The 23,251-nt window shown below is 49.6% G+C and overlaps 12 protein-coding genes across 12 annotated transcripts; 4 read left to right on the top strand and 8 right to left on the bottom strand.

Annotated features, from left to right (window-relative positions):
• Positions 1–769: 769 nt before the first annotated feature.
• Aud_002615 (putative C2H2 finger domain protein (Kin17)) lies at positions 770–1,951 on the bottom strand (the record flags this gene model as incomplete). Its single annotated transcript, XM_043287578.1, has 4 exons — positions 770–1,465; positions 1,521–1,701; positions 1,763–1,836; positions 1,898–1,951. 4 exons carry the CDS (start codon positions 1,949–1,951, stop codon positions 770–772), a joined length of 1,005 nt encoding a protein of 334 aa, XP_043143513.1.
• A 555-nt stretch (positions 1,952–2,506) lies between these two features.
• Aud_002616 (putative chromatin remodeling complex subunit (Arp9)) lies at positions 2,507–4,722 on the bottom strand (the record flags this gene model as incomplete). Its single annotated transcript, XM_043287579.1, has 3 exons — positions 2,507–3,102; positions 3,158–4,607; positions 4,693–4,722. 3 exons carry the CDS (start codon positions 4,720–4,722, stop codon positions 2,507–2,509), a joined length of 2,076 nt encoding a protein of 691 aa, XP_043143514.1.
• Positions 4,723–5,517: 795 nt separating this feature from the next.
• Positions 5,518–6,186, bottom strand: nctB (negative cofactor 2 transcription regulator complex subunit NCB2; the record flags this gene model as incomplete). The annotated part of the gene is made up of 4 exons (XM_043287580.1): positions 5,518–5,637; positions 5,693–5,952; positions 6,076–6,102; positions 6,165–6,186. The coding sequence occupies 4 exons, from the start codon at positions 6,184–6,186 to the stop codon at positions 5,518–5,520; spliced, it is 429 nt and encodes a 142-aa protein (XP_043143515.1).
• A 915-nt stretch (positions 6,187–7,101) lies between these two features.
• On the bottom strand, positions 7,102–8,042 carry Aud_002618 (SDR family oxidoreductase; the record flags this gene model as incomplete). The annotated part of the gene is made up of 4 exons (XM_043287581.1): positions 7,102–7,138; positions 7,187–7,557; positions 7,625–7,938; positions 8,003–8,042. 4 exons carry the CDS (start codon positions 8,040–8,042, stop codon positions 7,102–7,104), a joined length of 762 nt encoding a protein of 253 aa, XP_043143516.1.
• A 778-nt stretch (positions 8,043–8,820) lies between these two features.
• Aud_002619 (NAD(P)/FAD-dependent oxidoreductase) lies at positions 8,821–10,193 on the top strand (the record flags this gene model as incomplete). The annotated part of the gene is made up of 2 exons (XM_043287582.1): positions 8,821–9,281; positions 9,338–10,193. 2 exons carry the CDS (start codon positions 8,821–8,823, stop codon positions 10,191–10,193), a joined length of 1,317 nt encoding a protein of 438 aa, XP_043143517.1.
• Positions 10,194–10,626: 433 nt separating this feature from the next.
• Positions 10,627–11,319, top strand: Aud_002620 (zinc finger CCCH domain-containing RNA-binding protein; the record flags this gene model as incomplete). The annotated part of the gene is made up of 2 exons (XM_043287583.1): positions 10,627–10,927; positions 10,991–11,319. 2 exons carry the CDS (start codon positions 10,627–10,629, stop codon positions 11,317–11,319), a joined length of 630 nt encoding a protein of 209 aa, XP_043143518.1.
• A 408-nt stretch (positions 11,320–11,727) lies between these two features.
• Positions 11,728–12,850, top strand: Aud_002621 (non-structural maintenance of chromosomes element 1 family protein; the record flags this gene model as incomplete). Its single annotated transcript, XM_043287584.1, has 3 exons — positions 11,728–11,857; positions 11,915–12,528; positions 12,584–12,850. The coding sequence occupies 3 exons, from the start codon at positions 11,728–11,730 to the stop codon at positions 12,848–12,850; spliced, it is 1,011 nt and encodes a 336-aa protein (XP_043143519.1).
• A 743-nt stretch (positions 12,851–13,593) lies between these two features.
• Positions 13,594–14,643, bottom strand: Aud_002622 (putative ubiE/COQ5 methyltransferase; the record flags this gene model as incomplete). The annotated part of the gene is made up of 4 exons (XM_043287585.1): positions 13,594–13,631; positions 13,681–14,218; positions 14,285–14,389; positions 14,440–14,643. 4 exons carry the CDS (start codon positions 14,641–14,643, stop codon positions 13,594–13,596), a joined length of 885 nt encoding a protein of 294 aa, XP_043143520.1.
• A 697-nt stretch (positions 14,644–15,340) lies between these two features.
• On the bottom strand, positions 15,341–16,324 carry Aud_002623 (uncharacterized protein; the record flags this gene model as incomplete). Its single annotated transcript, XM_043287586.1, has 2 exons — positions 15,341–15,667; positions 15,722–16,324. The coding sequence occupies 2 exons, from the start codon at positions 16,322–16,324 to the stop codon at positions 15,341–15,343; spliced, it is 930 nt and encodes a 309-aa protein (XP_043143521.1).
• Positions 16,325–16,591: 267 nt separating this feature from the next.
• Aud_002624 (uncharacterized protein) lies at positions 16,592–17,477 on the bottom strand (the record flags this gene model as incomplete). Its single annotated transcript, XM_043287587.1, has 2 exons — positions 16,592–17,139; positions 17,219–17,477. 2 exons carry the CDS (start codon positions 17,475–17,477, stop codon positions 16,592–16,594), a joined length of 807 nt encoding a protein of 268 aa, XP_043143522.1.
• Positions 17,478–18,071: 594 nt separating this feature from the next.
• Aud_002625 (uncharacterized protein) lies at positions 18,072–19,486 on the bottom strand (the record flags this gene model as incomplete). The annotated part of the gene is made up of 3 exons (XM_043287588.1): positions 18,072–18,077; positions 18,165–19,069; positions 19,120–19,486. 3 exons carry the CDS (start codon positions 19,484–19,486, stop codon positions 18,072–18,074), a joined length of 1,278 nt encoding a protein of 425 aa, XP_043143523.1.
• A 2,766-nt stretch (positions 19,487–22,252) lies between these two features.
• Aud_002626 (glutathione S-transferase family protein) lies at positions 22,253–23,041 on the top strand (the record flags this gene model as incomplete). The annotated part of the gene is made up of 3 exons (XM_043287589.1): positions 22,253–22,283; positions 22,333–22,556; positions 22,613–23,041. 3 exons carry the CDS (start codon positions 22,253–22,255, stop codon positions 23,039–23,041), a joined length of 684 nt encoding a protein of 227 aa, XP_043143524.1.
• Positions 23,042–23,251: the final 210 nt, after the last annotated feature.

Consider the following 23,251-nt stretch of genomic DNA (forward strand, 5'->3'; position numbering starts at 1 on the left):
CTCCTGCTGATATGCAATATATATTCTCGAAGCTGGACTTTTGGAGCTATCCCCTGGACAAAATACGGCACTTGAATAATGTTCTCATATCATCTGTGGAGGGAAGCTCCAATGGTGCACTTCAAGGTGATATGACTCTGGCATCGAAGCACAAAGCTCTACTAGACAACTGCGTACACAGACTCCTTCTGCGGGAATCCATCCCACGGCAAGAATGGCGCCCATAGCGATTGAGGGTATATGCTGAGGCTGTGGTATAGAGTTCGCTATTAACGAGAAAATAGAATACCAAGATACTGATCATTGAGACAAGATGGGAAACGGGGTGATTTATCCCTAATTGTGAAGAAGTGTTGAAAGCTAGCTATGCTATTGAACCAAAAGCTAAAAGACCTAGAGTAAGTTGAAGAGGAGAATGACATTACTCCCTCGGATCGGAACGAACCATCCCGTCATTCAAGACGCATCATCCAACATCATATTGTGCTTTCCAGAACCCGAGAATCACAAACCGAGCTGGGAAATGTGTATAGAGATGCGCATTGCGCCGAGCTGGCGAGCCGTCAAGGACGATTGCCTATAATGGTTGATCGAACGTCCATTCGCAGACTGAAACTGTTGCGGGTGACTGAACCGATTTCCCTCGAGACCTAACTGGTCTGGGTTCTCGACATATGGTCGAGAGTCAAGACGGGCCGTGCGAACGTAGTCGCGGCATACCGGTTGCTTGTAGAGATCGAATGTAGATATATTCACCACCAGGCCATTCTTAGGAGATCTTCGGACGCTTGGCATTCGGAAAGCCCGAACCTGATCGCATACGCTTGCGCTCCATCGCTTCCATCTCCTCCTTCATGATGCGCTCCTGCTCGGTCATCTTCTTAGGTTGTTCCAACACCAGCCCTTTCTTTCCAGTCAGAGGGTTCTTCTTTGCCACGGCCGCGAAAACATTCTTCGGCTTATTATTGTTAAACGACATGGAGAGCTTGGGCGCCGCCGCTTGTGGTGCAGCATCTACCGGAGCCGCGGGAGACTCAACCGCACTTGTGTCTGGCGTCGCTGAAGATGAACCCTTATCTTTCTCCTCTGGCGACTGCGTCCTTGGCGTCACTGACTTCGACTCTCCATCCGTTTTCGACCCAAATCCGATATTGAGCTTCACTTTCTCACCCTCCTTGCGCTGCAAAGTCCGTGCTTCAGGGTCGATCTCATCCTGCTTCTCCGCATTCCGCCGAGCCCGTTCTATCTGTTCCTGAATCTGCTGCTGTTCCCGCTCCTCGTCTCCCCTGTCCTGCCGCTCTTTCTTGAGGATCGCCTCCCGTCGTCGCATCGTTTCCGGACTCCGATCGATGTAAGAAACAAACAGACCCTTCTCGGTTTCCTCAACACGGCAAATACCCTCTCGACCAAGGTGCGTCGCAAACTGGGTGAGACTCTTCCATTTGGTGGCGTTCATATGAATGTGCTTTATCAACGTCAGTGATCTGCCGCCATAACCCAAACTTTACCGCTCGACTCACCTCCTTATCAGCAATAACCTGCTGATAGAACTGATTAAGGTGGACTTTCTTCTCGCCGTGCGTAGTCTTGAGCAGATTGACAAAGTTGTTCAGGAAATCTCTGCTGAATTCCTCGATATGTTTCTTGGGATCTTCGCCGATGAGCAGCATCTGTCGTACATGGCTTTCGCTCTGTACATGACTGGAGGAATGGAAATCAGTTTACACTTGCCAAGAAGCTCACAGGCAATAAAGAAACTCACCACTTGAATCCGTTTTCATCGCGCATCTGGCGCTCGCAAGCCTGGCAGTACCATCGCAATCTGCCTAAGCCTTTCTGCTATCAGTTAGAAGCTTGATACTTTTCGGAAATGTAGGACAGGAATGAGAGAACATACGGCTTTGATCTTGTTGCTGATCGCTTTGGTGCTTCCAGCCTCGGCACGAGGCATATTGAAGGCAAGAAATGTAAACGGTGTGAGAACGAATAAACCAGGTTTAATACAGGTTTCAGAGATGAAGGGAGATGAAGAGAGCTTGGTTGGCGGTGGTTGACCACAACGCAGAAGAGATGTGGCGGGTGATCGGGTTCTCTGTGGCTAAGGCATAGTCACGTGATAACGAGCAAAGGCCTTGAGAAGATTTGTGCCTTGTTATCAAGAGCGACGAATAAGATCATTATTTGACAGCAAAGGCTCGGTTTGCCCTCGAAGGCGCATATTACCTGGCTGAAAGAGTATATTGAACGCTATTAACTGAGGACCAGACTCCAGCTATCCTACCCGCATCCAGACAGAATTGCTTTTCTAGAAGAACTGACGCCCACCGTGTAAAGTACAATTGTTGAAAGGCAAGCAGGAGAAATCACAAATCATAGTATATGTAGAGGGCAACAAGTCCAAAATCGATTAGAAGGGTACCTCGTGGACCAAAGTGGAACACCTCGTTGCCGGACTCCATGAATCATGGTGGGACAAGGACAAAAGCAAAACAACATTGCGATACAATCACATCATATATTCATGGATCGCCGACGGCCCGTTCTCGTTATACTCCACGCGACTCATGAAGCCTTTGCTTAATCCTTGGTCAAGGACGAAGACAACCTTGGATGCGACCTGAGCACCCAAAAACACCGCCTCCTCCATGCCATGGCCACCGATGGACGGGCCGCTGGGCCTGCCAGCAGCACCATTGCCTATACCCAAGCCCCCAGCGCCACTGGCGCCTGGTGCGTTGGTGTTGCTTTGTTCTTTCCACTCAGGGAAATATTCAGGAGGCTTCAAAGTCTTCACAGAGGTGGGGGTCTGTGAATGACCGGTAGACCGATGGAAAGCCGCGTTAGGGTCGAGGGATGGTGTCCCAGGAGGCATGTTGCCTACCGCCGGGTTGCCGGAGTGGGTTGCAGCAACGAGCAGAGGATTGACGCCGTGGCCGGCGGGATGATGCATGATACTGGGCTGGCCAGAAGGAGTGGGGGTATTGGTTCCTCCGGTAGGCAATGGGGTGGAGAAATTCGACGGAATTTCAGATGTGAAAATCGTACCTGATGGCGAGAGGATAAACTTCTGTGTGATTGCTCCAAGCAAAGCCTGTGTGAAACCTGTTTGATATTATCAGTTATATGTCGAAGAGAGATACCCTTGGAGGTCACTAACCTTTGACCTTGCTGCCATTTCCCACGACAATCAATGAGTCCCAAAGCTCGCTCCGCTTGGTTGCATCGGGAACCGCGAGAATGGTATGATGTATTTGAGTGGCAATGTCCTCTAGGATTCCACTTGAGAGACGCTCCCCGACGTGTTCTTTGGGGGTTGCTGCTAAAAAGCGCTCGATGCCAACCTCGATGTCTCGCTTTTGACGGATGAATCGTCCGGAACCGTCAGTCGTCTGCTGGTCAGAGTCGAGGCGTACGAATTCCTCAAACTGGAATGAAGCTTTCTCTTTCTTGGAATTCGGCAGACGAACAGGTTTCGCAGCCTGATCCGCTGCACCCTTCTTTGAGGATGCCTTCTCGGCCTTTTCTTTCTCCCTCTTTGCTAGAAACTCGCTCGTGTTCCCACTAACGATGGCCGCAACATCCAGGAGCCCTTCATCTTCTTCGCCTTCTGCGTTGTTCCCTTCAGCTCCAGTCTGAGTGTTGTTGCCCGGGCCACGAGGGACAGATCCATTCACACCGAGACCGTCCTGTGCACCTGTCGAGGCCGATACAGCTGGGTTGGCACCTTGTTGTGCGGTCTCCGCGGTGCCAGGCAACGGTGTTCCCGGCGGCAAGATCTCCGTGATATTGCTTCTCTTCAATTGCTCGCACATCTCCCTTGTGAAGCCCTTGGGCTCCAGTAGTTCTAGAAGCCTTTCGGTCATATAATCTCCACCGCAGCCTTCCAAGGAGATTCCTCTTCCGTGGTCATTGACTATGAAATCTGTCACGGCGGTGACGTCGACCTTCCCTTTCCCGACATCGACAACCGTTGCGGTAGATGTTCCGTATCCATAGCAGACTGCCAGCGCAGAATCCATCAGGCAAAACGCTGGTGTCTTGAATTTCTCGAAAACAAACTGAGTGATCGCCTCGCGATCACGGGCAGACCAGACTGGCTCAGCAATGAGCATGATCGGTGTGTGGAAAGGCGGGCTAAGTGTGTTGTAAACGTGTGTTAAGAGGGCAAAAAAGACGGGCCAGTCGACAATCCGTCCGTTTTCGATGGGATAAATCGCGCCTTCATCCGATGTGACATCCTCCTCATAGAAGATCTCCTGAGTAGTCTCCTGTGTAGTCTCCTGCGCCGTTTCACCATTGCTTTCTTGTGCCTCTCCATTCTCCGGCTGGCCTCCAGCTTCTGCGGTTTGTGGCTTCTCATCCGTCACTGTATTCGCTACACCCTCAGGCGCAGAGGTTTCCGCATCTTTCATCTCCACGTCCTCCTTGGGCGCGTCGGCGCCATTGCTAGGTTTGACATCGCGTCGCTTTTCGTGAATCTTATATGGTTCATATTCGCCCTTCTTTTCACCAGGAAACATGCGCGTGGGGAAGCGAAATCGTGCAGGAGTAAAGGACTCCGGAAGGCCGAGCTGGGCCAGGGTCACTTGCGAACCTGGCGCAATTATCTAGAAAGGGACCGGGGGTTAGTGGGTTGCTGCCTTGTGGCCATAAGGCAAGTGAATGTTGCGAGGCGGGGTAAGTGAGGTTTACCAGAATGTGTTCATCCTTAAAGGGCGGCATCCTGGGCAGTCCAGCGTGATGGAGCTTAGGATTTTTGGGGGATCTGTCGCAGTGAAGCCGACCGCGGTGTTGGAGCTTCTGCGATGGTCTCTACCAGGTTGGGCGGTCAGCCACTTTCAGTTAGGCGCCACCCACCCACCTCGATCTTTGTACAATCTAGTATAGAGTTATGAGGCCTTCGTCAATTGATTTATAAATTGAAGTTATTAGGTCACGGTCATGCTCCCAGATGCATGTATCTATTGTTATGCGTTATGCTTTAATCGATAAAATGAGTTCGACTGCCGCGAGTGTGGTGTCCTCGATTTTGGAAAACACATCTACGAAGTAGTATATACTGAGCTTAGAGTTTACCCATCCTCGCCTGTCGGGGCATAATTCATCTTTCCGGAATATCTCCCGTCTTGTTTATAAATTACTTCAGTACTTAGAGACGCAGGAAACGCTGAAACTTGAGGAGCAGGACAACATCAACTCCCGCAACTTTCGGGTTATAATGACGAACAAATAGCCGTCCTTCAATGCGAAACTAATGAAGAGCACAAAAGACGGCAGTAAATCACAAAGCGAATTGTCCATATAATAGGGATGAAAATACAGACAACGCTATCGCAAACATGCTAAGCATTCCCCGAGTAAGACCCTGAATAAGCACCTAAACTCCGAACCTATTTTCTCCCCTTGAAGCATGTACGTGTTATTGGCCACAAAATGGAACCCAAAGCACTAAGAACTCCGAGACGCGTGAGTCTATCTGATCGACAAGTCTGGAACAACAAGCATGGTGTCGAAAGCTCATTCCGGAGCAGCGTTGTATTTTTCTGTGGCCGAGCGAAACAACTCTTGCTGCTGTCGTAACAGTTCCTCCTCGGTCAGGCCGCTTTGTTCCATCTTGCTTTGCTTCTTTTCTCGCGACTATTCATTCGTTAGCAAAAGCTGTCTTTACGAGCGACTGTCGCAGGATACAAACCTTCAGTTGCTCCTTATGTTCCTCGGCGACGGCAAGGACATCGGGAATATAGTCACCGAATCCAAGGTCACGTAGCGCCCGCTCCACATGTTCACAAGCGATTGTCTTCTTTGCTTCCTTCTCGCTAATATCGTTGGCCTCAGAAGAGATCAAAGTAATGAATTCGACGCAGCATTCCATGAGCAAATCTCGAGCATCCTTGGAAAATGTTTGACCGGACGATGGTGGTAGGATCTCTGTAATGATCTTTTGGACCGTCGCTGCGGGGAACAAAGTAAGCTACATGTAGGCTTGCACGGGGCGCAAGGGTATTGAAGGCCGTGAAGTGATAATCGCTCCAAATGCGACAAAGGGATATATTGGACCAGGTTTCTGTCACATACCTTTGGGAAGCGATAGGTCATCATTCGCTGTATATGAGTTGAAGTATCAGCCGGGCTGTCAAGAAAATGGGTGGAAAGCAAATACATACAGCCAAACTCTCTATCAGACATGGTAGATGAGCAATGAATCGTCTCAGACAAAAGCGTAGTTCATATGTCGCAAAGTTTCGCGAACTTTGAAGGTTATATTGTGATAGCAAGTCCGCGTGGGGCAGATTGGCTCTTAGTCTTGATAAATAGTCGATGAAATCACACTACGCGTGGAGATACTCGACACGGGATAAAGAATAGAGGCAGAAACACACCGCCTTCAGTCTTTATCTGCAAGCAATTTTTTTTTCTTCTGCAACCTTTTTCCCTTTCACCACACAACAACAAGCGAGACAAAACGTCTCCAAGGTCTTCAATGAAGAGATCTTCAAAAGTTGCTTTTTACTCACACCATAGAGCAAGTAACACTAACTGTCGAAGGTATGTTAGCTACATTATCAAAGATCCTTGCAATTCTACATGATGAACCTTGTTGTCGCCCCTATCATACCCACACTGTGGTGACGAACACTGTCCTAGCCAAACGGACCAACTGATATCTCTTCATTCACTATTGCATTTAACGTCTAAAGATTTTATATCTTTTGCTAATAGCTTGAAGTATATTTAGGCTGTAGCTTTTTGTCTTGACTTCATGGGAAGCTGAACTGTGGTTTTATTAGCTAAAACTCTGCACTCAGATGTTGGACGTTGACGTGCTAAGGACTGGTTTGAATGTCTTCGCATACATGGATCTGCGTAAACTTATAGGTATGGGTGCTCCCTTTCTCCTTGTCTTCTCCCCAATTTATATGATGAGTACCCTACATTCCATGCTAAGTATGAAGGTGCTCTGCATCTAATGCTTCTAAAATGTATTGCTTTTCATCTTTCGACTGATTATATTTACAATTTCATGCCGTTTATTTCTATCTACTCGTTGGTTGCGACATGTACTGACGGTCATATATATAGGCCTCAATGGTATATGGATATTCACGCTTGGAAGTCTTTTAGAGCTTCGTCATTCCATCTATTTAGTTGTTAGCTAGCATTTAGCCTGAATGAACAAATGACTTACGAGAGGAATTTTCCGCTGAGTGAAGCTGGAGCTTCGAGGACCAGCTTAGCCATCACATGGCCGGGCTGCTCGGGTTTGAGTAGCTTTCCGTCCTTGTGCGCAGTTGTAAATTTGGAATGCATTTGAGGCTCAAGATTCGTAGCATGGTCTTCTCTCAACTCGCGCTGCATCTCAGTGTCGACCATTCCGGGCCGGATAGAGATGGTGGTAACGTCGGGTTCCTCTTCGCCTAAAGACAAGGCAAGATGATTCATTGCAGCCTTTGTTGCTCCATAAAGAGCCCAGCCTCGGTAGGCGGATACCGAAGCTCCAGAGGAAGTGAAGATAATCTTTCCCTTGGCCTCACGAAGCGCCGGTAGACCAGCTTTGATCTGATATAGAAGTCAATTAGTTCGTTTGCATTCGAACACCAACATCCAGCAACGGGCCATGTCTTACAAACGCGATGAAGCTGATAAAATTCACGTCAAATCCGAGCTTCCACTGTTCGGGGTCTGCATTGTCGATTTTGCCGACTTGTCCAAGTATTCCATGGTTGAGGACCAATCCATCAAGACGGCCAAATGACTTGATAGCCAGGTCGACTGCCTTCTGGCCGAGAGAGAAATCGGCGAGATCGCCGTTGAGCACCTCGACCTGCTTGTTGAACTGTTCCTTGAGCTTCTGGAGAGGTTCGACGCTGCGAGCGATCACGACGACATTGTGCGACTGTGGCGCGGTAAGAAGGTACTTTGCAATGGCGAGTCCGATACCTGAAAGAATTGTGTAATGCGAGTTAGTACATGTGTATTTGAGGGGGATGCTCGACGGAAGTACCTCTCGAGGCGCCGGTGACAATGATGGTTTTGCCCGACATCTTTGTCCAAGATTGTTGACAAAAGAAAGTAACAAATAAAAGCGAAAAAAGCGAGCTTAGAAGACTAGAAGCCCAGAGGAATTTTAGTTGGACTTTCTGGTCACTGAAGAAGAATGAGCAGGACCAATCGAGTAGTCGGGACAAACCGAAAAAAGCGCTGCCAGCATGCACTGATGTAATTTCTTCAGTGAGGGGAACGCGGGGTTGTCGGCGAAGAAGCCGCAGAATAATAATGCCATCGATACCTCTCTACAATTGCCCAGATAAAACCTTCCCGTTTACAGGTACCATGAGCCCTTGGGCCGAATATAAAATATAAAGTCCAGTCTTGTTCTTCTTGTTGGCGAAGTGCATGCCCGAAGCCATCTTTTACTGCAGACTCGGAAAACCGGTATCTATAGGTTTACACTTCACATGGATAAGAACGGCTGGAAACTACCCAGTTGATTTTCGACTAAACGGCTTGCACGGCTTGCATAGGGAGGTATGGAATTCCAAAGCTTCTTTCCCATACGCAGGGGTCGAGACCAACATTATTGAAAGGCCGTGAATCACCGTCTTCTGGGCCTGTCGTAGTTCTACCCTGGCTACAGACTCCTGCCATATTCCATTCAAGTCCATCGATAATACAATCTTGAAAAAAAAGGAGAAATGCATTTTGCCATAAAATGTAGGTGAAAGTATGCTCTAAGGCTATTGCTCTACGAATTACTGATGGCGCATAGGGGCATAGTGGCGTAATCGACCTAGGACAACCCATAGACCACGGAACGGCAGTATGTCCACTGTGATTCTTGGACGAGGCATCATCGGATCTTCAATTGCCTACTACCTGTCTGAAAATGGATCGTCCGACGAGATCCATATTGTTGAGGTATCGTCTCAGTTGTTCAGTGCTGCATCGGGATACGCTGCAGGTTTCCTAGCCAAGGACTGGTTTGCGCCAGCTCTTGCACCCCTGGGAGCACTCTCTTTCAATCTGCATCAGTCGTTGGCGGCTAAGCATGGAGGGGCTCAGAAATGGGGATATATGAAAGGCACAGCACTGAGCCTGGACCTTTCCAAGAAGAATAAGAAAGGAGGTGCTTCTCGAGATGACTGGCTGAGTGCAGGAACAAGTCGGGCAGAAGAAGCCGCCAGCTCCAGCAGTCCTATTCATGCGGAGGTACCCGGCTGGTTGACGAAGCAGAAGAAAGGGGTCCTTGAGAAGATTAGCGATGATGACACTGTTGCTCAAGTGTTAGTAATGATTATTGCGCACCCTGCCGCATGGCGAACTGACGGCGTTTTACTAGAGACCCATTGAGATTGTCAAGATTTCTTTTGGAGAGTTCTTTGTCCCGCGGTGTCAAGTTGCACAACCCGGCTAAGGCCACGTCCATCATTACAGATCAAGTCAGTGGAGCTATCACCGGGGTCAAAGTCATCAATTTGGATACTCAAACGGAGTGGACACTTCCGTGCACAAATATCATCATTTGTGCTGGACCCTGGACGCCGCAAGTCTATGATGATCTGTTCCCTTCGTCTCGTCTTTCAATCCCAATCACCGCGTTGGCTGGATACTCCCTTGTCGTCCGTTCTCCCAGATACACGCTTCAAGACGAGAGGGTAACAAACACCGGCCGCAGTCATGCCGTGTTTACGGCACACACTGATTCAAGCGGTTTCTGTCCTGAGATTTTCTCCCGTCAAGGCGGAGAGATCTACATAGCCGGTTTAAATGACACGCATATCCCTCTTCCAGCTCAGGCGGAGGACTCGTGCAAATTAATGGAACAGAATGAGATGGAACGATTGAAAAAGGCGGCGGTTCGTCTGATGGGAAGACTAGCCGAAGGCAATGTGGAATCAACAGACGACATTGCCAACGAAAATGACTTGGAGATATTGCGTGAAGGCCTATGCTTCCGACCCGTCTCCGCGCATGGAATCCCATTCGTCACTCGAGTTGACGATCATTTGCTAGGTGGGCTCAAAGCTGAGCGTAGAAACAGTTGTGAGAATGGTAGAACAAGGGGAGGAGTTTATGTTGCGTCAGGACACGGTCCATGGGGAATCTCATTGTCATTGGGAACTGGGAAAGTGATTGCGCAAATGGTGGAGGGAGCTGAGCCTGATATAGATGTGAGCGGGCTTGCAATAGTGTGAGTCGTCCTGGATAGAACAGAAGAACAAGACCAGACTTGATATGTTAAATGTATCTAATTTACCGCATAGAACAATTACCCCATAATCGAAGAGCGGGTTATGATAGGATAGAGGGGAGATTATGTAATCTAAGATGCTTGACTGACTAATTATGCACGCGGAATATTCTTGTTCCAGTTTGCGGCCTGAGGCTAGAAACTTCCAACAAGAGTTAGTCAGCATCTCCGCCACGCGATCAAGCTCTCCAGAATCTTCAAGCTATAGGAAGGGACATAGCCTCACCTCCTGCGCTAGCACTACCTTACCATCTCCTTCCCTCTCTTTACCCTCTGTCACTTTCCTTCGTCGTGTCCCCTGACAGTCCTCTTTTTGCCTCCGCATCGTTCCTCCTACTCCAAGTGACCCGGGCTCATTCTACTGTCCGCTGATCATCATGGCCAACTATCTCGCCTCCATTTTCGGTACAGAACAGGACAAGGTCAATTGTTCCTTCTACTACAAGATTGGCGCCTGCAGACACGGCGATAGATGCTCCCGCAAGCATGTCAAGCCATCATACTCCCAGACGATCCTGATGCCCAACATGTATCAGAACCCAGCTTACGACCCAAAGAACAAGATGAACCCCAGCCAGCTGCAAAACCACTTCGATGCGTTCTATGAGGATGTGTGGTGCGAGATGTGCAAGTACGGCGAGTTGGAGGAATTGGTTGTCTGCGACAACAACAATGACCGTAAGTACTATGTTGCAAATCATGGTTTCAAGAGAACTATCGCTAACTGAGTCTATCATGCAGATCTCATCGGCAACGTCTACGCGCGATTCAAATACGAAGAAGACGCACAAGCTGCGTGCGATGCGCTCAATTCGCGCTGGTACGCCGCACGACCGATATATTGCGAGCTATCACCCGTGACAGATTTTCGAGAAGCGTGCTGCCGGTTAAATAGCGGCGAAGGATGCGTACGAGGCGGATTCTGCAATTTCATTCACCGGAAAGATCCCAGCCCCGAGCTCGACCGTGAGCTTCGCTTGAGCACCAAGAAGTGGCTCAAAGAACGAGGCCGGGACCCGAGAAGTGCTAGCCGGAGTCCTAGTCCGGAGCCTACCAGGCGGAGATTTTAGGGAGATTTCTTCTATGATTTCGTTTCCATATTCGGCGTTGGGGAGATTGTGACATCTGTCATCTGTACCTTCTTGTTCGCTTAGCATGATATCAAAGCTAGCTCATTCCAATTAGTAGCTACCATGATCATATCCATACTTTCTTTAAGATAGCATTAGTGACCTTTGAGTATTGATAGTTAGTAGTCCGCTTGGCGCAATAAAAGGCCCATGTATGCGAAGGTCGATGCGACCACCGTACGTAAATTGCCCATCTCGGTCTTGGCATCCGATGACGCGGGTCGCGTTGGATCGCGTTGCAATGACTTTCCCCGCAAAAAAAAGAAACCGAAGATCTAAGATTTGTACTCAAAACGTAACGATAGATTGGCCTCTCGACTTAGCGGAGGGCACTGTCGCAACGACATAATGGCAAACAATGCTGGGGCGAATGGCTACAACGATAGTAATCGCGCCTTTCTCCAAGCGTTCATGGCCCGGTCGACCATGACATTTGAGGAAGCCAGACCTGTTCTAGCAGCGATCTTTTCGGCGCACGGTATGAAGTCATATACGAGAGACCACGAGGGACTTGCTAATCTGTGCATGATGATAGAAGGCCAACCTGTCTCCCCGGACGATGTATCGCAGGAAGATCTCGACTCCTACATCGATGCTGCCAACGCCGCAATTTCTCCGTTCGACCTGGAAATTAGGAGCACGCTACGCCAGTTACAGGTCGATCAGCAAGTGGACGGAAGTACGCAAGCTGAACGAGTATATGCTCTTGTGAATACTACTAGTGATCCACTCATGCAATTAGCCACCACCTACTCGGCAGACGAGATTGCCTTCATCAAGCGTGTTCTTGACGCGATCTTCGATACTTACAATACACGACGATCCGAGGCCATGGTAGTCAGTGGTATACAGGCCATGCAGCTCGCTAAGGCTTCCTCGAATTCAAGTCGACGGGAGTCTCAGGGCGCCACACAGCAAAATCAGGGAGGAGCAGCGCAGTCTTTGACCATGTCGCAGGCGGAGACGGTCTTAAAACAGCTTGTGGAGGAAGGCTGGCTTGAGAAGAGCCGGAAGGGATTCTACAGTTTGAGTCCGCGGGGGCTGATGGAGCTGCGTGGCTGGCTTATTGCTACGTACAATGAGAACGACGAAGGGCGGAGAGTGGATAAGATCAAGTTCTGCGCAGCATGCAAGGATATTATCACGGTGGTGAGTCTGCAGACTACGCTCTTTGTGATTAGTACGGCAACTGACGTCACGAAAGGGTCAACGTTGCGGCGACCGTGACTGTTCGGGCCGGCTTCACGATATGTGCACTCGCAATTTCTTCCGTATGCGGCAGGCTGAACAGTGTCCTGTATGCAAGGCTCCTTGGCCCGGTGACAAATTCGTTGGCGAGAGAGCCATTACGACCACGGATACATACATGCAAGGCCAAAGAAGAAGTACTAACACCTGGCGCGAAAGTGGTGGCGCCACTAGCACACAGGTCGCAAGCCAGGTTACCAGTCAAGGCAATGAGAGTGACTGAGAATGGCATACGCCGAGAAAGATCAAGTTCAAAGATCCGAATCAGCGGTGTACAACTTTCGATATCCGGACCGAAAGAGCTCAGGATACGGCACGCTGAGGGCTCACGTGGCCAGCGTCCATGAACTGCTGTAGACCTTGTCTGCAGCTTAACGACCAGTACCTCGACGTAGTACAGGAGGAAAACATTATCCCACCTGATCACCACCTGGTCGTCTTTCGAGATTTGAGCGAACTTTCAATACTCTCAGCCCGAGAAGCCGCCTTCCTCGGAGTGGGTTACAATGAGCATTGAGTAGTTAGAGAGGACGTTCATTTCCGCAGGACTAATTGGGCGTAACAGGGTTGCGCTGCCGGGCCACTGCTTAACCGAAGCTTGACTAAAGCTCACGTTCACGGGAATAAGCTACCCGATTGAGCTCTCTTCAAGGGAGCAATAGGCAGACAATCGGGTGGAAACTCCGCTAGGATACCCAGTATCATTCTCAATGAGAGTGCCTTTTGGCAAGCGTCTTCTACATACAGTTGAATCTCTTTCGCCCTAACTCGAAAATCTTCAATTATCCTATTTAAGGCCCATCGATGAAAGTTGGGAGCGGCGAGATATGGATTCCTTCTGCCTGAGTCGGCGTCGGCATTTCATCTCATTCTAGGTGAAATACAAGATGGATATCATTCCCAGACGTAGTTTGATCTCAGCCATGTTTCCTAGCAGATATGAAAGCAAAAAAGGATCATTGTCATTCACAATGCTGGCTTGACGGCGTATATCTGAAAGGAGCCTGGAGACTGGGTTAGCCACGACGGGAAGCCTCATCGACTACAACTCACCAGCCCATTCATTACAGTCATAGTCCCGAATTTTGTGATTATTTTGATCGCCGGAGAAGGACATGCCACAACAGGCAGGCTTCTCTTGCGGCATATCTTTGTAGACGTTGAGGTCTGCCTTAGTGTCCACAATCGTTATGTCTGCGGACAACATCAGTATCCTTCGATCAGGCGCAAGTGGATTGGTTGAGGTACCACCAAACCCGGCGTCCTTCAGATATGCATGGTACTCCTGGGCCTGACTGGCACCAGCGATGCAGCCAACATACAGCGCCAAGTCGTTCGCGATCTCGGGCGGAAGCTTCTTCCGAGCAAGGATGTCACTGATTGCAACTCGACCTCCAGGTTTCAAAAGCCGGAACATCTCATGGAAGACAAGGCTCTTCTGCTCTTTTGGCACGAGATTGACGACACAGTTGCTGATGATGCAGTCGGCTGTCGAATCCTCGAGTGGTATAGCAGTGATGAATCCCTCGACAAAGGAAGCGTTGGTGATGCCTGCTCTTTCGACATTTTGGTGGGCGAGAGCCAGCATTTTCTGGTTGATTGGAAGTAAGTCTCTCCCCGCAGGCGTACAACCCGCTCTATAGAAGTGAATACTCACCTTGGTCATGTCAACACCGATAGCCTTCCCCTTCGGACCGACTTTGCGGGCAGCGAGAATGACATCGATGCCACCGCCACTTCCTAGATCGATTACAGTCTCACCCTATTTTCTGGCAGTCAGCCGTGCGCAGGGGACGGTCGAGCCATACATACTTCTCTTAGGCTTGCCAACGCCAAAGGATTACCACAGCTGACTCCAAGATTCGCATTCTCGGGAAGGGATTTCAGATCCTCTGGGTCATAGCCAAACGCCTTCGCAACGCTAGTCTGATAGTCCTCAGACCTGTTCTTGGAGCCGCGCTCAGCTAATCCTCCATAATAGTCTTGCACCGCTTGAATGGTTTCTGTAGACTGCATGATGCCTTTTTGGGTGATGGAGAGACAGTTCCTCCGGTCGTAATGTGGTCAACTTTGACAAACTCGGAGCTCGTTGGCAGTTTATACCTGCCGAGCAACCCCGCATCTTGGCCTTGCTACACCGTACGGTCGACGCTCGTCCTTCGGCTTTCGGTCGATCTTGGACAGCCTTATACGACGGAAATATGTTGCAAGTGCCTGGCTCTCATTGATTGGTCATCTTCGAGGTGCACGGGTTGTACGATTACCGTCCAATGAGATCCAGCCTGTGACATCTTCCTGCATGCCAGAGAGACGAGACGATATCATCTGATATTGAAGGGATCATCGAATCAAACTTCGAAATGTTCGATGATGCACGAGCTATGCTCGACCGCGAAGCATTCGTCGATTTATGCTGCAACCGTGGCGCGGGTAAAACCCACGAAGAGGGACACAGTTCGAGGGCTCAGTTCAACCGAGGACACCTGTTTTTGAATGTGGAGCTGCCGGCGATTGCAGCTTTCGGTTCCTTGGGAGATTTGGAGACGACCGTTTTAAATCTGTGGCGATCGAAGTAAAAATCAGGCCGCCGCCCTGGTGAACCCTCTTTCTGATTTGAGAGCTATGCCGGGTTGGAACGTTTTATCTTGCGTTGAGAAATCCTTCGAGGGATCCGCAGACGAGGCAGTGCCTTTGTCCCTAGACTGCTTGACCGCTACCACTCTATATGTACCAAATAAGTCATATCCGAGCTCTTTGCAATGTCCAGAAGCGTCGCTGCCACGTGTTCCTCATCGAGATGTGCAAAGCGACGTTCAAGAAGAGTGAGTGGCTCAAGCGAACGATGTCCAGGCCGCAATTTGCCAGTTTTGAGTCCTAAGCGGTACCGTCGACGCCTGCGGATTTCGAGCAGTCGGCCATCACGGCCAACAAGCTCAGTCCCTGCTGCTTGCGCCAGACGTAGTATTGCTTCCATAGGCTCCATGTCTCCGTCGTCGATTTTGAATGCCAGTTCTACCGCCAGTCGGAGTTGGGATTTACACTGTCCTGGTGAGCATTGGAACAACAACTGGAGCATGACCTAAGAATACCATACCCCGTAGAGCTCTTCATACTCATCAACACGGCGCCGCTCGTCAAGCAGAGTGGAGAGATAAGTTCGCCAGTCAAAGGTAAAATAACTACTTGTGATGGTGTGCCGCAGACGAAGGTCGATGGGAAGTAAATCGGTTACTCCTTTCTCAATCTCAACAGTGATGTAAGGATTGTATCCTTGCTCATCGAATTCGTTCAACGTTCTCTCAATTTGAATTAACTTCTCACGATCTCGCGGATCTGTCCATTTCAATCTTTGACCCTCAAAAATAGCGATGCGCTTTTCAGAATCACGAAAGCCAGAGAAAATATAACGCTCATGTAGACACATATGATAAAATCCAGGGGGAAGATTGTATAATCCAGGGAGATCCATCGGAATGTCTTCCTCGCGTTCCACCCTGAGCTTTGCACGCTTGACCCAGTACTTGAAGTAGAAATCTTCAATCTCTCTCTTGAATATCCTGTTCAGCCCGCGATACTTGACCCACGGCTGCCATCTCGGTTGATCGGGCATCCGAGGTAGAAAATACGCGACTCGCATCCAAAGCTCAGGTGGGAGCCAGAAAGTGTACGTCGACCTGAATTGATTTTCTTCACTCATTGCAGGAATGGAGGTACAAATATCAGAGGGGCCTTGGTCGAACACGGAGAGAAACGGGCTGATGCACTTGTTGACAGTGCGGACAACAAACGGTGGTGGGGGGCCTTATCACGTGATCCACGCATAGATGGCCATGGACGGAGATGATATACGATGCATTATGCATATACCAAAACGTAAGCATTACTAAGGTAGTTTGCTAGGTACAATCGCTCAATAGGCATGTTCTAAATATACAATTCGCTCGCCAAAATGCGGTACACTACATCACTCTAATTCCGGTCTGTAAGTATTGCTCTTCGGGACTTCCAACTCCCCCATCCCTCCATTCGAACGATAAGCAGGAGCCATACCGGGAGCTCCTCCTGAGTATTGCCCGACGGGCTGTTGAATCCGACCATTGACCGACTGTCGCCGTGTGCGAAACCACAACCACAGAAACGCCGCTGAGATAGCTAACAGCGGAACCCCAAGAGCAATCCCTAATCCGAGTCCCAGAGTTAAAACATTCTTATCCTGCTGCGAATTTCCTGTCGCGGTGGCACTTGCTACGGAATCGCCCGAGGAGAAAGGAGTCGTAGTTGTCGTCGTTGACTGCGAGGGGGACGCTAAAGTCCCCACAGCAGAGGACGAGGACGAGGACGAGAACGTGGTCGAGATGCCATTCTGCGCGAGAGACACATTCCCGTCGACCCAGGTGTACAGGCCCAGTTTTGCATCGCAGACGGACGAGGCCCAGCCGCTTGTGCCGCAGGTGAAGACCTGGTTGGTATTATTGGGACACGCGTACAGATTTGCCCATTGATAGTCGACTTCTAGAGAAATGAAGCGCATGAGTCAGTAGAGTTTACTTTCGATGGGCATGTCTGCCCCAATGCTGCGATTGAATCGTACCCTCGTAGCAAATGCGCGGACAATCAGCAATCGGCCAGGAAATGTCGGTACACGCGCCGCGGTACGCAATGTTCAGCTTGGAACCATAGCAGAGGTTGTTCGATAGGCAGGCTTCCCCGACTGCGCAACAGACTTTACTATTCGGACATGGCACCCAGTTGGACGGGGTCGCCTTGCCATTTGGCCAGTAGCAGGTTTCTGCAGCCCTGGCGATGGAGATGAAGGCCGAGAGCCCGAGGAGGAGATTATAGACGGCCATCGGAGCAGCTGGCACGGTGGCTGAGTAACGAAGAAATTCGCATTTTCCTGAGAATACCGCGTGCGGCAAGGACTCTGTTAAAAGAAATGATAAGGGGCCCCAAGAATACTCCGTAGACAGAAAATGCAGGGATGTTGAAGAGCTGGCCAATATGAGACGATGTTTTGGCGCTGGGTATGGGCACCGCAGGCGCCAAAGGGAATGAAGGGTCCATTCTGGCTCCCACTGGCCACACACAGACGGAGGATGGGCAAAAGCTGCATTAGTGCCCTGTTAGAGAGCATTAGGCGGTTAAGCAATTGCTAGCGTTCAGGATCTATGCCATTTTAGTCCACTTTTGCTCTGTTTAAGCTTAGTTACGTTGCTACGGGGTAACTGCTTAGAATACAGCCCTCGCCAATTTTGCTTAATATCACATGTTGGCCCGTTTAAAGGCATTATAGATCTCACCAAGAAATGGATTCTTTGCCGGCATTTGTTGATGAGAATAATCTTAAACATACAACGCCATCAGACCTTTCGCGTGAACCTTGATGGGAATGTAACTAACTCTGGTTAAACTGATGATGGAACACTGTGTCTTCGTTATTTTCATCAACCCTATCATTTTCAACTTTAGCTAACCTGTGGTGCAGTTGGTGCATTGGAGCACAATACTTCTCCCCACAAAAACAACCCTAGACTCACTCCCAGCAACGCAACTGCAAAACCAAATACAGAAGGTCCAGGAGCAACAGACTGCCAGCTCCCAAGCACAAACGGCGACATCAAACCTCCAAAATTCTCCATAAAGGTCAATGCTGTAATTGCGCGAGACGCATCGGGCATGAACGAAATGAAATAACTCTTGAAGAAAGCCGGCAGGGATAACCCAGCTGCTGCAACTGACACAGCCAAGTACAGTTGGCCAGCGCTCTGGACCTGCGTGATGGCTACCAGAGCGAGCATCTGTATGGCTAGGGCTCCGAGTACTGCAGAGCGGTCTGTGAGCCTGTCCGAGTTCAGCCTTAGCCGTCGCACGCCGGGCAGGATGAACACTTTGAGTAGAAGGTGCACGGCAGCGCATCCAGCGGCGGTGGTTACAAGCAGGCCGTTCTGAAAAGAGCCGAAATGCAGCCGTACCGATGCAAAGACCATGATTGCGGGGAAGAGATGGGCTTGGACGGTGGTGTAGAGCAGCAGGGAGAGGCCATACGGGATGGCGCGGGGATTGTCGAGGAATGATCGGAGTGGAGAGAGCAGGACATTGAGGCCTGAAGGAATCTTGGAATATGTTTGCATCTGGGGCACGGCTTGCACAGCTGGTACACGGACAAAGGTGACCAGGTATACCAGCGCTACGCTGAAGATGGCCAAGGCTGCGGTGAAGCTTGCTGTGTAGCTCTGAAAGATGCTTACCGCAAGGGGGCCGACAGCTGTCCCTAGCATATACAGTCCGAGGGAAGTGGCGATAAGTTGTGAAGTTTCTTGACTAGAGGATGGCGACGTTATAGAAACGTAGATAGTGTTGAGGTTGAAGTGAAGCAGGTTGTCAGACGCAAGCCCCTCGAAAATGCGTCCTGACACTGCGATGGTGACACTACGAATGGAAACTGCCATGGTCAGCGAGAAATCCTGAAAAGATGGTCAAGACATTGACTACCTCCGATGACAATGCACAATACACTGGTTGCGCGACACACGATCCAGGTCAACAGGCCGGCTCGTAAATGTTTCTGGATGAGTTGCTCCATCGGCCCGAGAATCAGAATGGCCATCGCATGGGCGATTCCACTGGCGATAGCGACCACGGCTGCATAGGCGTTTTGCTCACCATTTTTGCAGTCGGTTGGGTCCTCACAAAGGAGGTCAGCATAGGCGTAAATGGTAGTGGCAGTGGTGGCTGCCATGCCGAGAGAGGCAAGTAAAGCGAGAGGAAGCGTTCGATAAGCAGCATTCTGAGTATTCTGAAGGGTGTCATGAATCGCTTCGCTCTGTGAAAGCAGTGGCTCAGTCTCGCATTCGCTCATATTGGATTGCGCTGCTATCAAAATTGAAAATGGGTTGAGAGCCGTAGGTTATCACTAACGAAATAGTTTCGGTGGCCGAAATTGTCAGCCACGGAAACTGGCCTTGAAAGAGCCCACCTTAAGATGAAATCAACGCCAACATCAGCGAAAACTAAAGCTGCAGGTTATCTTCTGCATCATTGCATCTTGAAACCCCTTTTACAAGTAGAGAATGCTCTCCGGAGGTCCTGGAAGTGTCCCAACAGCATGGCAGCAGGAACGCTTGCATTGCTTTGTCGAGGAGAGCCGTCTGCAATCCAAGCCTCGCTTCGACCGCAAGTCGAGTCTTTTATCTGAGGATATGACCATGTAGAGATCCCTGTTATATTATCTCTTGTCTCATCTCCTTTGCATGGCTGACACTTGGGCCTCAGTCAGACACAGACTCGTGACCGTTGCGACAAGATATATAGAACCGAGGGAGAGAATGCTTCCAGACAGCACAAATCGACAGTTCGTGAATCCATAGGTGAAGGAAACCGTACCGGAGGATCCGAAGACTGAGATCATTGAGGGCGAGAAAAAAGCGGCCACTTGACTTAATCAGATTATCATTGCTGTGTTTGATATCTGCCTAAGGCTTCCAGGATTTTCACGATGGTAATGAGGGTCCTCCGCAGTCGAATGATGCTGATCCAAAGTATACTTTCACTTTACATATTGTGATGTATTACTATCCCTCATTCGATTCTACTAACATTGGGGCTTGACTAACTTGAATCAACAACGGTACTATTCTTCCTTCGAATTCAGAGCAAAGTGCTAGACACTATATTTATTTATATGTGGCCAGGGCCATCGACAGGGGATGAATGATATGAAGAGGAGGATCATTGATCACCTGAAGCGGCTAGAGGGAACTCTCGATGTGATCGTACAAGTCAACGCTGAGATTGCGTTGCCGATATGGGTTCCGCTTCGCATTGCAATCACGGTAATTTAAGTCATCTGGATGATGCGTTCTGTGATGCTTGGAGCTAATCGTTAAACCCCATTAGATTGCCAGTCAACACCTCTCAGCGTTGGAGCGATTTGCGTTTATCGTCGGCAAGATTGCACGATAGGTTCAGCGATATCAGGATCTAGCAGCACTATTTGTGTTCCAGTACGTTAATGATGGGGAGTTTGTGTTTGACACGCCTGGATTAGCAAAAAGACCGGCCGGCTCTGGTGAATATTCGTCAGATGATTACGGGTTACGAAGTAGCAGCTGTCCACCAGTCCTTCTGGCAAAATCTTTCGAGGGGGAGCCTTTGAACCGATTCGGACATTACTGCAGCCACCACGGACAAGGAAGTTGTCTGGAGGGATTGCGGCCGCGTGGTATTTCACCGAGTGCCCAGAATCGCAGCAGCATCTAGACGAGTTAAGAAGTGCTTCATCAGTTCCGATGAGCTTTTACAAATTTGAATCTCACTACTTCTTCCAATACGCCCTACTGCGTGCACTGTGATTCTCAGCATTCTGTTCCGCTGAAGATTCGGCAAATTGAGCTCTCGAAAGAAGACACGATGGTCTAGCAGCTCACCGAATTCCTGACGTCCGGAAAATGCCTGCGTTGGTTCGAAATAGCAACCATGATTAACTTTTCTGGAAATTTCATCCAGCTTCTTGACAACGTCCTGGGTGCGCTCGCAGAACTGTGTGATAAGCTTTCCAAAGACAACTGTGAATCTCCAGCATTGGCGGCTTTTAATGAACACCACCTGGTATTTTTCAAGAATTGGAAATATGTGCTGTTGAAGTCGACGCCCTGGGACCCTGATTTCCGGAAGCCTAATATGATAGAGCCATCTGGATTCAGTGAAGACCCGACATGTCAGAGAACGATGGAAGTCACGACGAGATGCAGTGAAGAGGCAGACATTCTCTCTCGTCAGGATGAGATCTTAGCAAAAGTGCGTCTGTCCACAATGCTTAGAGGCCTTACCGGGTTTAGGGAAAGTAAAAAGGCATAGACTGAACTGCAGGGCGTTTCCACCGAGTCGTCATGCAGCATCATGGGGTTAATATAGCATGCTTTGAGCAAGAGATGTCATGTTTCCGGTCAGAATCTGTCTTGCTGGCTTGTCCGCCTGTTGCTTTTACCAAGAGCTACAGTTAAACGGTGGCTGTATCATGTATGGGAAGTATACAACCGCAAAAATGGAAGAATGCTTACTCACCGATTTTCATGATAAGACTCAGACGAATCAATTCACAAAGATGGTGTCTATTTGTATGTCCATGGAGTTTCGGAGCTTCGGAGCTTCGGGGAGAAAGTGCCATTGTGGGATCGCCCTTGGACTTTCGATGATCTCCACAGACGACACACTTTCCGTCGATCTTGAGAGCTCTTGAGAGCTAAGACTGCTTGGCTTGTTTGGCCTCGTCTCGATTGTGAGGACCTGCTATCATTGGCTGAGGCCATAGCTGTCACTCCACATAGCTTCATCTTCGGCTTCCTTCCTTGACCATGGAATGAAGAAGGCAGTCTTGCCCCGCGGATGAATGTTGCTTATCAATATGAAGTTCTGGATATGGCTTCTAGTATTGTAAGTAGGGTATCAGAGGTATAAAGACAGCGGTGGAAGTGTATTTTATCCTTAACCTCGCCAACAGCATCATCCACAAGAGCAATCATCTACATTACAGGCCTTCTCTTCTCTCTGACACGCATTTCGATCACAGTCTTGATTCACTTCCAACCGGATCCCACAGTCTCTTTTCCTCTCATCTGACTTCGCAATGGCTTCATTCACCCTCTACACTCACGCCGGTAAGACTTCCTCCCAATTGACTTGGAGCTCGCTAATGAATGCCTGTAGGCCCCGGCCCCAATCCTGTCAAGGTGGCCATGGCCCTCGAGCACCTCGGACTGGATTACGACTGTGTTCCTCTCGGATTCGGCAAGGGCAAAGGCACCGTCAAGGATCCCGAGTACACCTCCAAGGTCAACCCCAACGGCCGGGTCCCCGCCCTGATCGACCATGAAAATAACAACTTCACCGTCTTTGAGAGTGCCGCTATCTTAACATACCTGGCTGACAAGGTACCTACCCTCATTATCCCCTATAACTCTAAATAGCCAGCTAACAACTACCTCAGTACGACCCCAGCGGCAGACTCGCCGGCAACACCGTTGAAGAACGCGCCACCGTCAACCAATGGCTCGCCTGGCAGGTATCCGGACTGGGCCCCTACCAGGGTCAACTGGTCTGGTTCCTCATCTTCCACGAGGGCGCCCACGGCGAGAAGCCCAACAGCTCTGTGACATCGCGCTACCAGGCCGAGGTGGAGCGTCTGCGGACCGTGCTGGAGACGCATCTTGCCTCCGCGAAGAACGGGTTCGTTGCGCTGGGCCGGCTGACCATCGCGGACTTTGCCATCTTCCCCTGGTTGAAGGGCTCAGTGCTGGCTGGGTCTGCACTCAAGCCCTTTTCGGAGTACCCGGCTATTGAGACTTATATCAAGAAGCTGGATGCGCTGCCAGAAGTGCAGGCTGCTTACAAGAAGGCTGTGCCTCCTATGCAGTAGTTCAGCTGTGTAAAGACCTGTATTTCATTAGAAAATACGAGGCTGTACTGCCTTTTTCTCATAGTTAAACTTCAAAAATGCTACATACTTAATTAGCCTTATTGACCCTCACGGATCCGGGAGCGACCTTCCCAGTGTGGGCTACTTTAGTGTGGAGGGGTACAGTCAACCGACCAACAGAAGAAAAACCACTAACCACAGAGTAACACA

This window comes from Aspergillus udagawae, assembly GCF_001078395.1.
Source record: "Aspergillus udagawae IFM 46973 DNA, scaffold_2, whole genome shotgun sequence".
In the NCBI taxonomy this organism is placed as follows: domain Eukaryota; kingdom Fungi; phylum Ascomycota; class Eurotiomycetes; order Eurotiales; family Aspergillaceae; genus Aspergillus; species Aspergillus udagawae.